This window comes from Glandiceps talaboti, chromosome 10 (assembly GCF_964340395.1).
Source record: "Glandiceps talaboti chromosome 10, keGlaTala1.1, whole genome shotgun sequence".
Taxonomy (NCBI): domain Eukaryota; kingdom Metazoa; phylum Hemichordata; class Enteropneusta; family Spengelidae; genus Glandiceps; species Glandiceps talaboti.
In genome coordinates, this window is record NC_135558.1 from 24,254,703 (window position 1) to 24,271,398 (window position 16,696).

The 16,696-nt window shown below is 35.1% G+C and overlaps 1 protein-coding gene across 1 annotated transcript in view; it reads right to left on the bottom strand.

Annotated features, from left to right (window-relative positions):
• Positions 1 to 15,609, bottom strand: part of LOC144440767 (aromatic-L-amino-acid decarboxylase-like) — a 52,166-nt gene extending 36,557 nt beyond the window's left edge. Inside the window, exons 1-3 of the mRNA XM_078130146.1 lie at positions 15,576 to 15,609; positions 15,078 to 15,139; positions 5,848 to 6,051 (exon numbers count right to left, since the gene is read on the bottom strand). Of these exons, the coding sequence (XP_077986272.1) occupies positions 5,848 to 6,051; positions 15,078 to 15,139; positions 15,576 to 15,609 (300 nt within the window). The remainder of the gene's footprint in view (positions 1 to 5,847; positions 6,052 to 15,077; positions 15,140 to 15,575) is intronic.
• Positions 15,610 to 16,696: the final 1,087 nt, after the last annotated feature.

Genomic DNA, 16,696 nt, shown 5'->3' on the forward strand with positions numbered 1-16,696 from the left:
ATCTAAGTTAGAGTCTAAAATCTAAGTTTAACTTAGTTAGAATCTAAAATCTAAGTTAGAATCTAAAATCTAAGTTAGAGTCTAAACTCTAAGTTTAACTTAGTTAGAATCTAAAATCTATTAGGTTAGCATCTAAAATCTAAGTTACAGTCTAAAATATGTTAGGTCAGTCTAAAATCTATTAGGTTAGATTCGAAAATCTAAGTTAGAGTCTAAACTCTAAGTTTAACTTAGTTAGAGTCTAAAATATATTAGGTTAGAGTCTAAAATCTAAGTTAGAGTCTAAAATCTATTAGGTTAGCATCTAAAATCTAAGTTAGAGTCTAAATCTAAGTTAGAATCCAAAAGAGTCCAGAGTCCAGAGTCTAAAATCTCAGTTTAACTTAAAGTGTAAAATCTAAGTTAGAGTTATAATAATATAGATGTATATCTAATAATCACCTCTCTATATACATATATAGTCTAGTTCCAATGGATCCATGTTATGATTTACACTAGGTGGTGATAAACATAGTGTAAATTGAAAGATGGATCGTATTGGAACTAGACTACCTGTATATGAATGAAAACCACTTCATTACTACTTGGTCATTTTAATAAGTTCCAAATTTGTAGAATAATACATCAGTAGGTAAAGCTGAACACATTTAGGCTTTGTCATTTCAAGTGTTTGTTGCAAATAATGGCAGATGTTCAGATTAATTCATGTTTGTATTTCAGCAATTTGATTTGACTATTTGCATAAACACTTTACAATCTGCTTTTGTTCACTATACATGTCAATATTAGCTATACTGTGTAAATTTTACAATGAATGGCTCAATAACTCTTTTAGTATTCATTTACTATAATATCCATATATATCAACTGCTGTATTTGATTACTGAGGAAGAAATAATATCCCAGCATGGTGCCAAGTACAATCCTGATGTATATAGTGTGATATAATAGCTCAGCATGAAAATCACTGGTATTGAGTGTGTGAGAGAGATATGGTTACAATAGTGTGTACTACTTTAAAGACCTCATATCTAGGATGGCTTTATTAGCCTAATGGCATTTCTAGGATACCACAAAGTATTTGTTGTCGGCATGGTAACTTACCCAAGCTTTAAACAAAATTGAGAAATGAAATGAATTCTTCTAAACAAAAGACAGCTGAATTTCATTTCATGCTGAGAAAAATATACTTTAAGTCTTGAATAGAATAACACAGACAGACAGACACAGACACAGACACAGACACAGACAGACAGACTGACAGAGACAGATATGCAAACACACACATGCACATACACACAAAGCTTTTTATATTACTTTAATTTTCACTCAACTTTATGTCTGTATTTTATACGTTGGAATATCTCTATTATTGTTGTTCAATGAATGGACAGTACTCCTCTACAGAAATAAAGAGTTCTATGAATTTCTATCTTTATTATATCTGAAATGTAACACAGTATCCTTCATATGTAACCAATGTAGGAATTGGCTGCAAATGCTATTTACATTACAGAATCAAGCCATTAACCACAGATAACTAGTTAGTTAGTTATCTGTGCATTAACTAAGGAAGTGGGTTTTCTTATCTTTCTTATCACTGAATAATGTTTGTTGGCAATATTTACAAATGTGATAAAGCACTATTACATAACACATCTGGCAAAGCTGTAACACATCAGGCAAAGCTAAGCTCAATGTCATATAAGTTCTTATCAGTTTTACTGACACATTATCAGTGACATTGCAAATAGCTTTAGAGATGCAAACAATTTTTATGACATCTGACTTGCTGGCTCACCAAGTCATGAAAGTCGCACTTGAACCGCTAATGCAAAAATCCATCATGATTAGCCTTTTATACAAGATACTTATTAAACCCATAATTTGTTCTCCTTTCATTCCATACCAACCATCAACCTTACAAGAAATATTGAACATGTGATTTGGATGTGAAATACATTATGTATGTGTTATATATGACATAGTCAGTCATGTATGTTTAACATATTGATTATAAAGAGCAGTGCATGGTTTCATCAATGAATTGTATAATTTTTGACATTTTTCTAGGTAGAAACAAATAAAACATGACAAATAGAGAACTGTGCAACAAATGTTTGTCTTATAAGAAAACCTACAAACCAAGTATATTGAATTCACAATAATATAGTTTTTATTTTACTTATTTGATATAAAAGATAGTTTTCTTTTCTTTTCTTTTTTGTTAAAGGTTAAATTCACTAGTCAGTTTTCTTAAAGATGTCACCATCTACTTTTCCCTTTTCAAGGTTTCTTCTCTATCATGACATTGGAACCTGTGCACTCAAATAGTACAATGTATGTTTAATGTACAAAAAAAATTCTATCTATCTGTTACCATGGTTTCAATTATTTACAACTCATACAAATCATGTCATTACTGATTTCTTCACTGCCAGAATTCATTACTGCACTAATCAGAAAATCTATTATGCTGGCAAATTTAGAAATCATTCAAGTGTGCATGTTACCCTGGCAACAATTGGACTTGAAATGAGTTAATTTAGACTTCATTTTGTGGTTGTATGCCATGCTATCTTTAATCTGCTGACTAATGGTTCAGCGAATACCACATTGTAATATTTTCATTTGAAGTGCTTTCCTAGAACTCCATGAACAGGAAGAAGTCATTATTTACATGAGGCCACAATAGGAGAAAATGGTGTAGGAGTGAGTTAATGTGAATTTTGGCTTGTCGCTTTGGGACAGGAAAAACTAAAAAATTACAATGTTTTTATGGTTGTAAAGAAAATCCCTGTGAGTAAAATAATATTGATAAGAAAGATATGTTGGTGGTATACTTCTTTCACTCTGTACAATGTGTGTCTAATTTCACTGTTTAAAATAGTATTTTCACTAAATAAAAAACACAGTAAGACTTCATTTAAAGGTAGTCATAGTAATAACAAGATTGGACAATTTAATGTGACATACAGTCATTGTTTGTATCTATGTCATAAAAATAGCACTTTCTGACTCTCATAATTATTGGCTGAAAATTGAAAAAAGATAAAAAAAGAATTTTAGACAGTTACATGATTATTGAGCCCTACATCATGGCAGCGGAGATACCAGTCAGTCTTAACAAGAACTATAAGATCAGATTATTTCAAAGTTTACACTCAGTCTGACGATTGAATAATAATAATTATTAAAAGTTATATTCTTTATGGTGGTCTTTTTGATATGTACATGACATGATCCAACCATTGATATGTACATCACATGATCCAACCATTGATATGTACATGACACAACCATTGATATGTACATGACATGATCCAACCATTGATATGTACATGACATGATCCAACCATTGATATGCACATGACATGATCCAACCATTGATATGTACATGACATGATCCAACCATTGATATGTACATGACATGATCCAACCATTGATTTTTCACAAAGACACAGTTAATTTATGCAGCATTGACTAACTGACTTCATTAGCACTGTTTCCATAATTAAGCATTGTTGTGTAACAGTCATTATAATCTTGGTAGGACACTTTACTTTCACCAATTTAATTACAATTTCTTTAATTAAGCATAACAGTAATTGCTTGTAACAGATTAAATATCATAACGTGGCCTCTATGTGACTCTGATAATCTGGACTCTTAATGTGACTCTGATAACATGGACTCTATGTGGCTGATAATGTGGACTCTTAATGTGACTCTGATAACATGGACTTTATCAATCTGATTAAAATCCGATGTGGTGAAAGCGTCTAAATGCTTTATTTACCTCTATTTCCATCGTTTTGTGATGTTTGTTTTCCTACCGACGATTCCCACAATCACTCGGTACGAAAACAAACGTCACAAAACGATGGAAATAGAGGTAAATAAAGCATTTAGACGCTTTCACCACATCGGATTTTAATCAGATTGGGACTTTATGTGACTCTGATAACATGGACTCTATGTGACTCTGATAATCTGTTTAAAGCTACTATTTCTGAAGGGTTCCGTTTTGATGAAATTTCAAAAAGTCAGTTGACCACAATGTGAATAACATTATCCACTGTATAGAAATAGTGCCAATGGCATTGTAGTACAACTGTAAAGTTTAAAATAAATGTTTGTCCACATGCTAATTCATGCTAGGTATCAGTTTTCATTTGCTGAATGAATGGTTATCCTGTCAACTATCAATTGTTATTGTAATTTAACAGAAGTTGCCTAGCAAGTCCCACACATCACTTCCACCTAAGTTTGAATTGATATCAACTCTGTACTGATAAGTGAAATGATTGATATCAACTCAGTACTGATAAGTGAAATGATTGATATCAACTCTGTACTGATAAGTGAAATGATTGATATCAACTCTCTACTGATAAGTGAAATGATTGATATCAACTCAGTACTGATAAGTGAAATGATTGATATCAACTCTCTACTGATAAGTGAATGATTGATATCAACTCAGTACTGATAAGTGAAATGATTGATATCAACTCTGTACTGATAAGTGAAATGATTGATGTCAACTGTCTACTGATAAGTGAAATGATTGATATCAACTCAGTACTGATAAATGAAATGATTGATATCAACTCTCTACTGATAAGTGAATGATTGATATCAACTCAGTACTGATAAGTGAAATGATTGATATCAACTCTGTACTGATAAGTGAAATGATTGATGTCAACTGTCTACTGATAAGTGAAATGATTGATGTCAACTCTGTACTGATAAGTGAAATGATTGATATCAACTCAGTACTGATAAGTGAAATGATTGATATAAACTCTGTACTGATAAGTGAAATGATTGATATCAACTCAGTACTGATAAGTGAAATGATTGATATCAACTCTACTGATAAATGAAATGATTGATGTCAACTCTCTACTGATAAGTGAAATGATTGATATCAACTCTCTACTGATAAGTGAAATGATTGATATCAACTCAGTACTGATAAGTGAAATGATTGATATAAACTCTGTACTGATAAGTGAAATGATTGATATCAACTCAGTACTGATAAGTGAAATGATTGATATCAACTCAGTACTGATAAGTGAAATGATTGATATCAACTCTCTACTGATAAGTGGAATGATTGATATCAACTCAGTACTGATAAGTGAAATGATTGATGTCAACTCTCTACTGATAAGTGAAATGATTGATATCAACTCTCTACTGATAATTGAAATGATTTATATCAACTTAGTACTGATAAGTGAAATGATTGATATCAACTCTCTACTGATAAGTGAAATGATTGATGTCAACTCTCTACTGATAAGTGAAATGATTGATATCAACTCAGTACTGATAAGTGAAATGATTGATATCAACTCTCTACTGAAAAGTGAAATGATTGATGTCAACTCTCTACTGATAAGTGAAATGATTGATGTCAACTCAGTACTGATAAGTGAAATGATTGATTTCAACGCTCTACTGATAAGTGAAATGATTGATATCAACTCAGTACTGATAAGTGAAATGATTGATATCAACTCTCTACTGATAAAGTGAAATGATTGATGTCAACGCTCTACTGATAAGTGAAATGATTGATGTCAACGCTCTACTGATAAGTGAAATGATTGATGTCAACTGTACATGTACAGATAGTGAAATGATTGGTGGATTGGCTGGCTTGCTGGGTGGGTGGGTGGGTGTTTGGGCTGGTTGGTTGGTTGGATGGATGGATGGATGGATGGTTGGTTGAGTGATTGATTGATTGATTGATTGATTGATTGATTGATTGATTGATTGAGTGAGTGAGTGAGTGAGTGAGTGAGTGAGTGAGTGAGTGAGTGTACTTACTCCGGGCATAATGACTCTCTCTATATCTGCAAACACATCTTCCCACTTTTCAGCTTGATGTGGTGCCTCACTAGGAATAAGTTGACTTAGATAGCCAGGTGTCACTTGAGATAGTGGTGTCCTCTCTTCAATATTGTCAAGATAGTCTGCCATATAGTCCACCATTTGTTTGCCCCATTTCCTGAAGTCTTTAGAATCTACAATCTTTGATTGGTTCATTTCACTAGGAGTGAATAAAAACATGAAAGCAGACTGACTGGTCATTATAGTAAGACACTGTGTAGAATATACACGGGTCAATGACAAAATGATGTAACTCTAGTATAGTAACTTGTATGATAACATATCTATACTGTTTCCTATATAGCAACCACTGGGTTGAAATATTTAAAATCATACAGGCAACTTAAATATTCTTCAGTGATTTAAATGACATGCAATGAAAATGTTACAAATTGACTCTAGTCTTGAAAACGTCCCATATGTATTGTGTAGACTGAGATTACGATATAACAAGGGTATGTATAGGTGGTGTTGCAGTGTGCAATCTTTATTGCAATAATCTCACATCAGGTACTGTGATGTTTATAATGCGATGTTTGCAGGGTTAATCAGCATACAATTAGACTTGATAAAACTTTGTTCATGGGCAAAATTAACAAACAATTGTTTGTTTCTAATGCATGCATTTTAAGAATATGGATGGTATGAATTCTTGTAGGGGCGGGCCACAGGTACTTGTTTCCTGAGATATGTATCAGAATGTTTCTATCAGAATACAATAAAATATCGATAATATTGATAATATATTGATGTGTTTTAGCCGATTGTATATGAAAATATGATCGAGCAGGTCCACTCACAAGGTTGTCTATATCTCGTGGTGAGTGGACTTGCGTGATCACAGAAACAAGTGTTATTTTATTCCTTTCATACACTGTTGGCGAAAACATGTCAATATTATCAATATTATCGATATTTTATTGTTTTCTGATAGAAACATTCTGATACATATCTCAGGAAACAAGTGCTGGGGGGAGGGGGGGGGTCAGTTTGACACAGACAAGATACTTGTGGATCATAGTTCTTTTGTCATAGTTTTATGACAAAGGAAGTCAATAATAGAAAGAATTAAGTGATCAAAGAGATCTAAAGCCGTATAATCAGTAGAAATACACTCATCAAAAGATATCATTCTATGTAAAGATATTTCATGGATTTACAAAATGTAAGATTTAAGTTAGCAAAAATAATGCTAGCAAGATAACAATTACTGTAGTAATATCAAATAAAACTTTTCTCTTAATTAGTTAATTTCCTGTATTCAATGACTATAGCTTTCTTAACAATGATAGTCATTTTCCATTTTGTATTAAAGTGATGCAACTTTAATATCCAAACAATTTTGCAACCCATTGTTTTAGTTTCAGACAAGAACGAAAGATGACCAGCATATAAAAGGCTATTTTAGAGGCATGGTTGTAAGTTTCACAGGGCGAGGTTAAATTTCACATAAAAAATAGATGGAATAAAGTTAGTCTTTATATAATTTGAAGCCTGGTTGAACAAAGGACAGTTATAATGTAGTGCTCCACACTGTGATAGAATTTACCATTTAATACTCTATACTTTTAGTTAATAAGCCAAAATGTACATTGTTGCTGCCCTATGTAACTATGTACTATTATATACATACGTACTATATTGGCAAACAATGTAATGGGGGGGGGGGGGGGTTGACAGGAGGCGTAGTAAAAGTTTGAGTAAGACCTGGGAGTTACTCTTCGGAAAGTCTTCTGATGTTACACGTAAAGCGAACGTAATTACATTCGCCTGCCAATGGAATAAGATGCAATTGAAGGATAGTCCGAGTATAACACATTGGCATCACTCTCGGGTACCTACGAATCGAATATTCACAACATATTGCCACAGTTACCCTCATCACGATAGTGTATGATAGAACGATCACGATATTGTGTGTATTTTCGTAGATACCTCTGACACCAATGTTTTGTACTAGCGCGATAAATGGACAATCTAGATACTAGCTAGGTCCGGTTGAAAATGAATGAATATCACAGAAAAAATAAAAGACCATGCATGACACAACACAATAGTAAGAAAATACAACTTTGTTTACCTTCTCTTTGCCTTCCAAGTCAAATTACAGTCTTTTCTGTGCGTTGATATTCAAGTGGGTTTCTTGGCCTTTTAGTCGTAGTAAATCTCCACGCAGACAGACTAATGCAATGTAAGCAGTGGTAAACTCTACTTTGAGTGGTTCAGCGGAAGAACGTCATGAATTGAAAGTTCTGTAAATGATTATATTAAGTCGTCAGAAAAGACAGCGAAGAAAGATCCGGAATAGCTTCATCTGTTGCCTAGAAACGAATGTATTACCATAATATCGATATAACGTTGTTTGCATTAGTCATGCAAATTTCCATCATGAATGTCTCTGATAGGACTAATTTCCATCCGCCCAATATCACTACTACTACAATTATGTAAGTAGCATATAAAACGTCAAAAGTTACGTAAACAGTATTGAATATTCTGCTTGACTGCGTAGATCTAGACTGTACTCTCGTTTCACGAGATATAACAAATACACACAGGCACTTGCAATGTTTCCCGAGATATATTCCTGAATACAATAAGATATCGATTGAGATACTTGGCAAATAATATATGAAAGGGGTTTCTAGCCGGGGTTTCTAGGATCGATCGCGTAAATCCACACACCGCGAAATATAAACTTTTCGCGGTGCGCTGGTGGACTTACGCGAGCATAGAACCCGTGTTATTTTACCCCTTTCAGATATTATTAGCCAAGTATCTCAATATTATCGATATCTTATTGTATTCTAAAACGTATCTCGGGAAACATGTGCCTGTGGAAGTACAGTAAGTTAGACATAGTTAGGTATGTGGTGGCGCTATATTGCCATCACATTGCAAGCATCGGCGACAGTAAGGGAGCGATGAGTTTTTACGGCCGGGGGGGGGGGGGGGGTTCAACTCAATTTGGGACTCAAAGAAGGGGAGTCATCATTTTTACAAAATGAATAGGGGGGGGGGTCATATTATTTTCAACAACTAATCGAAGTCATGAGCCACGCTGCTGTACCTAAATTTCCATACATTTATTGAACAACAAAATAAGCCATAAACAATAAAATATCTATAAATATACATTCAAATATAACGTTAACTCTTTGTCTCTTGATACATCCCATGCATATGACATGGAGTCACAACATTGCACTATGGCCACCTTTAGCTTTAAACAGCAGTTTTGTTAGAAATGACTTCTCAATATTGCACGCCATGAGTTGCATTGTGTCATCTTTGTGGTATACAAAACTTGCATGTGTACCTGTACACGTAACACACATTAAAGAAATGAATTATCTTAAAATTTACTGGATGGACTGACTCTAAAATCTGTGCCTCTATTGACCTGAACATGTTGAATTGCACACAAAACATAACCAATCTAGGACGAGACACACTAAATAATACATGTGGCAAACACTGACAGAAAGTGCCTGGCTAAGCCTGTCTAGATATTGGATATTTTACGTACGCGTTACGATTACTACGGTCATCTCTGTTAGAAGTCACAAATTGATTTAGGTAGACTGTCTAACAGTCGCTCGCGCCTTTTTTGCCCAAAGTTTTATCTAAACTCCGATCCCGCGCAACACTAGTCTAATCGCAAATTGAGGGCCGAAGGCCCGAGGTCGAGGGCCGAAGGCAATACGGCCCTCGATATCAGTTTGCGATTACTAGTATACTATTACTAGTGTTGCGCCGGACCGGAGTTTAGATAAAACGTAGGGAAAAAGGCGCGAGCGACTGTCGACAGTCTATGATTTAGGGTGAGATCAATAGTTCAATGTAGGATAAAAACTAAATTCTTTTAGTGTGGGGTGGGGCCGGGGGTGAGGGAGGAGGTCTCATCCTACATGTATCAAGAAGATTTTACTTTTATAATGAAATCTGTGTTACAGCCCAATACAAACATTTATAAAAATGTCAAATTGAAAAATGGAAGAATTGTTGTTATACATGTAGTAAATGCATGACGTGTACATTAGTGCCAATAAAAGAGCTATTTTGTCCTCAACATACTGGCTTTGTATTCAAAGCACTACATAGTACTACATACTGACTTGAAATTGATTGTGCTGTGTGCAATAATTTAAATGTTGACCAATTTTAATGTAACATTATTGTTTACAATACTATTTGATTAGTATTTATAATCACATTTCCCATGATGTAACATTCAACATGGCGGGTTTGCAAGTGCCCTATTTGCTCAATTTGCTCATTTGCTAACAAAGAAAGGGTAGGACACTTTGGTGTTGTTTTTCGTCGAAAGATTGAAACCACATCGCCCTCGTTCACGGACGCTTTCTGTTTCGGGCAAACTTACGAATATTTGTTTAATCAGCCAAATGATGTTAATACGTTTTCTCTTTCATTGAAAGTGTATATTTTGAAGGGACACAGATATGACGACTACTGTTTAATGGTTATATTTACGTAATTTTATGAAAATAATATAGACCGTCATCAACTGTGTGTTCGAGCCTACCGCAACTCTTCGGCACCAAAAATACATCGATTAAAAGTAAAATATTATCAATTGTGTTTTTGTTTATTTCCATCGCAAAAGACGCAACGTTTCGGAGCTTCAGTTCATATAATATGCCGTTTCGGCAATCTGTTGTAATGTCCCGCAAACTCCACAATGTACTGCAGCATGCGAAACATATATCTCGCCACAAGAGGGCAGCAGGTGGTATCAAACTTCGAGAGAAAATTCATGGGTCACATGTTCGATTTCAAGCGTCCTCATTGGTTTATTCGATGCCGTGTCCTACCCCTCTGTATTCATGGTATTAATCAGAGTATTAAAAGCTCGAGCATGCCAAGCAGCGCAGCAGCGCGTCAGCTGTCGCGAGCGCACTAAGCATGCTAAGCGTCGATTTTGCACCATGTCTAGCCGTATACTTTCTTTTTCTTTAGTCCTTTTTTGGAGTCTTCCATATTTATATAAACTTTTTCTGTGATTATTAAAAATGTTTCATTTTTTAAAAGACCAGAAAGTGTACAAGTACATAAATATAATATTTTTAATCAATCCATTTCTGGCCTTATACCCCAAATAACAAATATGTGTAGACGTGTATAATGAGTTAATTAAAATATACTATAAATAAAGAAGTAAGTATATGTAAATGTGACTCATAGCTAACTTCGGCCTTTATTACCTGTATCACATCATTATCATTTTCGGGTTTCACCAGAATTGTTGCCTCATGCGCACCCCTGGTCTGATTTGTGGAGCATGGGCTGAGCCTAGCAGGTACTACATGTACTGTAGCATGACTTGTGACATCAGTGAGCGCGTCCGCGCCCTTAGCAACCAATATTGCAACAATGTATCATCCGACAATCGAGCTACAGAAATGAGCCACCAACAATATATTGGCACGATATATTTCTCGACCTCATCACACATCACACATCACTCGGTAGACTGTCGACAGTCACTCGCGCCTTTTTTTCCTACGTCTTATCTAAACTCCGATCAACACTACTCCCGCATACTGATACCGAGGGCCGAAGGCTATGGCCTTCGGCCCTCGATCACTCGGGCCTTCGGCCATATCAGTTTGCGATTAGACTAGTGTTGCGCCGGATCGGAGTTTAGATAAAACGTAGGGAAAAAAAGGCGCGAGCGACTGTCAACAGACTAATCACTCGGTTGGTTGGTTGTGTGTGTGTGTGTGTGTGTGTGTGTGTGTGTGTGTGTGTGTGTGTGTGTGTGTGTGTGTGTGTGTGTGTGTGTTTTAAATTCTATTTTCATTTTGTTATTTTATGTATTCACAATCTTAGCTTTATTGTGCCTTGATGTCCATGTTAGGACTAGGCAAAAAAAATAATTTCTGTACCCTAGGCCTACTGTTACTTGGCAAAAAAAAAAAATTGCTGTCTAGTTGCTCTGAGAAAATTGTTGTTTGGTACAAATCGTCCAGCCCCTCCCCAGAAATCAAATGGTTTACCCCCTAATATGTATTTAAAGGTGATTCAAAATGCTCAGATTCACTATCGCTAATTTGCTAGACGACATGTTTGTGAAATGCATTCTGGTTTTAAAACTTTTCAAAAGCGTCTGCAAACACCTTAAAATGACCTGTTTTCAGTCACTTCCCTTCGGATTTACTTCGAGAGTTTTCGTGTATTTCCGGTCCCACCTAGACCACGGGATTTTATGACGTCATAAGGGGTACACGTTAGCACTAAGACTACTAGTATGTCGAGCGTAGTCACTAGGTGAACAAAACTCAACAGCATTGTGAAAAAATACATTGCTAGTGGTTGTAACAGACATCAGTAAACAAAAACTACACTCTACATGTCTTATTAACCAACATTTACCGATATTTACTCACACTTTCTGACTAATTGGCAGTGTCTGTGGGTATATTAGGGTGTGTTTATTTTATACATTATATATGTTATGTATATGTGCATAAATAGTAATAAATACAATAAAAATTTAGAGGCTTTTTAAAGGAATATGATATACAATTGAATGTGAGCTATCGTGTAAAGCGGCCAAAAATACTTCATGAAATGTAATACTTGTGATATGCTGTGCCAAGTGTTATTAATCCAATTCTGTTGTTTAATTTCCCTGTTTGTAACAACTTCTGCTTGTAAATACTTGCCTGTCCTCTGTTGTATATACAAAAAATAGCGCAAATATTGTGTTGTCGCACAACTTCATGTTCAGGGCAATGATATCTAAAGAACAGACAACAGTCTATATCTATACATGGCTCAACATCCGATACTCAACTACTGCAATTCGGAGTACCACAGGGTTCAGTGCTTGGTCCACTTTTGTTCTGCATTTACATCCTACCACTTGCTCAGCTCATTCGAAATCACAATATCAACTTTCATCAGTATGCCGACGACAATCAACTCTATCAGTATTTCTCCCAGTCTGACATCCTATCTACAGTACATGAGATGGAAGGAGTGGTCCATGAAATAAAAATGTGGATGACAGAAAATAAACTCCAACTCAATGATGGCAAAACTGAAGTACTTCTGTTAAGGTCCCAGTTCAACCATTCACCTCGTCCTATTGATCACATGATAATTGGATCAAGTTCTATTCCAATTGTTAACTCCGCACGGAATATTACTAAGGAGTAACATTTGATGAAAACTACACTCTATGTAAGCACTTTCACATGATATGCAAGTCGAGGTATGTATGACCCCTGGAACCAAGTGAAATGTAATAGTGTAAAGTTATCGTTGTAAAATAATCAATTATTTACGACAGAAGTTCTATTTGTTTCCACAAGAAAATACAGACAGTAACTATAACGATTATCATGTATCATCATCCCACGGCATGTAGATTCAGACTATTGAAATGTAGTATGCAGGAAACCCACAGACTGACCCATTTAAAGATAGCATACCTAGAAATTCTACATTTCTAAATCAGTATATGTAAGACCTAATAAAAAAAATGGTGTGGTTCCAGTTACACTCAATTTTAGAATAGGTGGGGTAGGCAGACTTTGTATTTATTTTATTTATATATTTTTTCTGTGTGAGTGTCTAGTTCAGGTTTTCCATTGTTTTCCAAATGGTCTCTGTGTTGTTTATTTATTCCTTCCTATCAGATGTAAAGCCATTGCAGATTGGAAGAACATTTTTGGAGTGATGGCAGTTTCCGCACCCACCATTTTTCATCAGACTTCACAGTTTTTGCGATTTTATTATTTTTTTCTAAAATACGCAAAAAAAAGTTTAGGTTAGGGTTGGCAGTGAAAAGCTAGGTGGAGTTGGGTAACCAGAACCAAACAATTATTCATTTTAGGCCTAATGAGGTATCAGAGTCTGAGATATTGCTTTACTGTGTAATTATAAACATCAATTAAAATAATAGTTATTACTTTCTGCCTGTACTCTTAGTATGTTTAAACTAGTGATGCTGCCAATGTACCCCATATTATTGGAAGCCACTTTGAGTTGTAAGTCTCGGGGGTTCAATGACTTTTGTGTGACATTATAAAATTGAGTTGTAAGTCTCGGGGGTTCAATGACTTTTGTGTGACATTATAAAATTGAGAAATTGAAGTAAACAATTTGATTGAATGTAGTGTTTATAAAACAACTTGATCTGTGAAAAAGAGGTCATGAAATATCTTTGTAAATACTAGACAGTAGATTATCATCTCCTAAAAACTCTTAGACCATGAAATCTACAAATGTTATAAATAATGTTTGTGTAGAGTGACTGTTTTGAGTTTACTTGGCCAAGAATTAGTGTGAACATAATGAGACATTTAGTGTTTTTTTTTTATATTGCAGATGTTGACTCTACCATCATGTAAGAAGTACATGTCATGGGACAGCTATGAAGGAGAATGGAAAGTCACCCAAATACGACATAATTTGGATAGTCAAGCTGGAAATAGTGTGACAGACATGTTCAACACCAGGATTGTTAACAATAAGTTTGACAACTTTGAACCTGTAACACCAGATGAAATAAAGAAACACAAAATGAAAGCACCATCAAAACAGTGCGCAAGTGACCCTCACCCAAACCCAATAAAAAGGTGCAATTCAGGGTTTAACGAATTTTTCGTCGATAAAGTCACCAAAATACGACATAATTTGGATAGTCAAGCTGGAAATAGTGAGACAGACATGTTCAACACCTGGATTGTTAACAATAAGTTAGACAACTTTGAACCTGTAACACCAGATGAAATAAAGAAACACATAACGAAAGCACCGTCAAAACAGTGCGCAAGTGACCCTATTCCAACATGGTTACTTAAAGAATGTATCGATGTCTTGCTACCTATCATCACCTGCATGATCAATCGCTCCCTTCAAAATGGTACATTTCCAGATGTCTGGAAGGAGGCAACCGTCCTACCATTGGGTCAAAAAAGCAGCTGGTGGTATAGACTTGTCTAATTATCGACCTGTTAGTAACATGTCATTCATTTCCAAGCTAGGAGAACGGGTTGTTGTCGATCAACTCACCACTCACATGCAGATCAATGCCCCGCGACCAGTTCATCAATCAGCGTACGGACAATATCACAGTACAGAGACTGTCCTCAGTAAAGTTATGTCAGACATACTTGAGTGTATGGGTCAGAAACAAGTTGTACTTTTGGTTCTACTTGATCTAAGCGCAGCTTTTGATACCGTTGACCATGCAATTCTATTGGAGACAATGGAACGTGAATTTGGAGTACAGAATGTCACACTCACTTGGCTAGCCTCTTACCTCACCAACAGATTACAAAAAGTCATAGTATCTGGCAGTTTATCTGAAAGTGTTCAACTGAACTTTGGTGTTCCACAAGGATCATGCCTTGGTCCAGTCCTTTTTACGGCCTATTCAAGTACACTGTTTCGCGTCATAAACAACCATATGATTAATTCATACGGCTATGCTGATGATACACAACTTTTGAAAGTGTTTAAACCTCGATTAAATGATGAAACTGATGCTATAAAGTGTATAGAGAGGTGTGTCGGTGACATACAAGCCTGGATGTCAACATATAGACTGAAGTTAAATGAGAACAAAACTGAAGTTATGCTACTATAGGGACAAAACAACAATTAGCTAAAGTAACAAGTAAGCATATTACTGTCGGAGATAATCAGATCAAAATAGTTGACCATGTCCGCAATCTGGGAGGCTGGTTAGATTCAAATCTATCGATGGTTCGTCATGTTAACCATATATGTAAGAAAGTCAATCGTAACTTATACAATCTCAGTTGTATCCGTACATATCTGAATCAGAAAGCTTGTGAAAGATTGGTCCATTCTCTAGTCAGTTCTCATCTTGATTATGCAAACTCCATATTGTATGGAATGCCACAGTATTTGTTTGACAGATTGCAGCGAGTACAAAATAATGCTGCACGAGTTGTAAAAGGTTTGAGAAAGTATGATGGAATAATACAATCTCTTATTGAGCTTCACTGGCTGCCTGTCAAGGCAAGAGTTGATTTTAAAGTAATTTTACTAGTTTTAAAGGCTTTGAATGGTAAAGCACCTTTGTATAGCCAGGATTCATTCACACGTACCAACAATTCTCGTTACAATTTACGTAACAACTGTAGTCAAAATCTTGTTGTACCTCGATCATATAATACACTAAATGACAGAGCGCTTACCATTTGCGGACCAAAGCTATGGACCTCAATTCCTGGAGAACTAAAGCTGATCACTGACATTGGACTTTTTAAAGGTGAACTTAAAACACATCTGTTTAAACAATATTATAAACTGTATCGATGTATTACCATGTGTCTTTTACTAGATAGTCATTTTAGCCTTTTTGTAATTATTGTAACCAATTTTTTTTTTTTTAGCTTTATTATATTGTTTTACCATGCTTTTAAATCTATTTTATGTACAGCGCTTTTGAATATTAATAAATAGAAAAGGCACTTTAGAAAATGAATAAACTTTAAACTTTAATGGACACAAAACTCACATAATGGTGTAATTTAACTGATCAACATATATACTTCTAAAAGATACACATGAAATGGGCAGACATGGTACTTTCAGATCTGATTGTACTAGACATTGGAAGTTCCATTTCGAATGCTGCTAGCTCTATAAGAAATCCAAGTCTGTAATCACCGAATCATTCTGGGATTTTGACTGTCCTAGTAGTATGAATGTAATCAGCCTGGTATTAGCATGTTAGTTACTGTAGTTAGCCTAGTATAGTGAGTGTACTTAGCCTTGTATT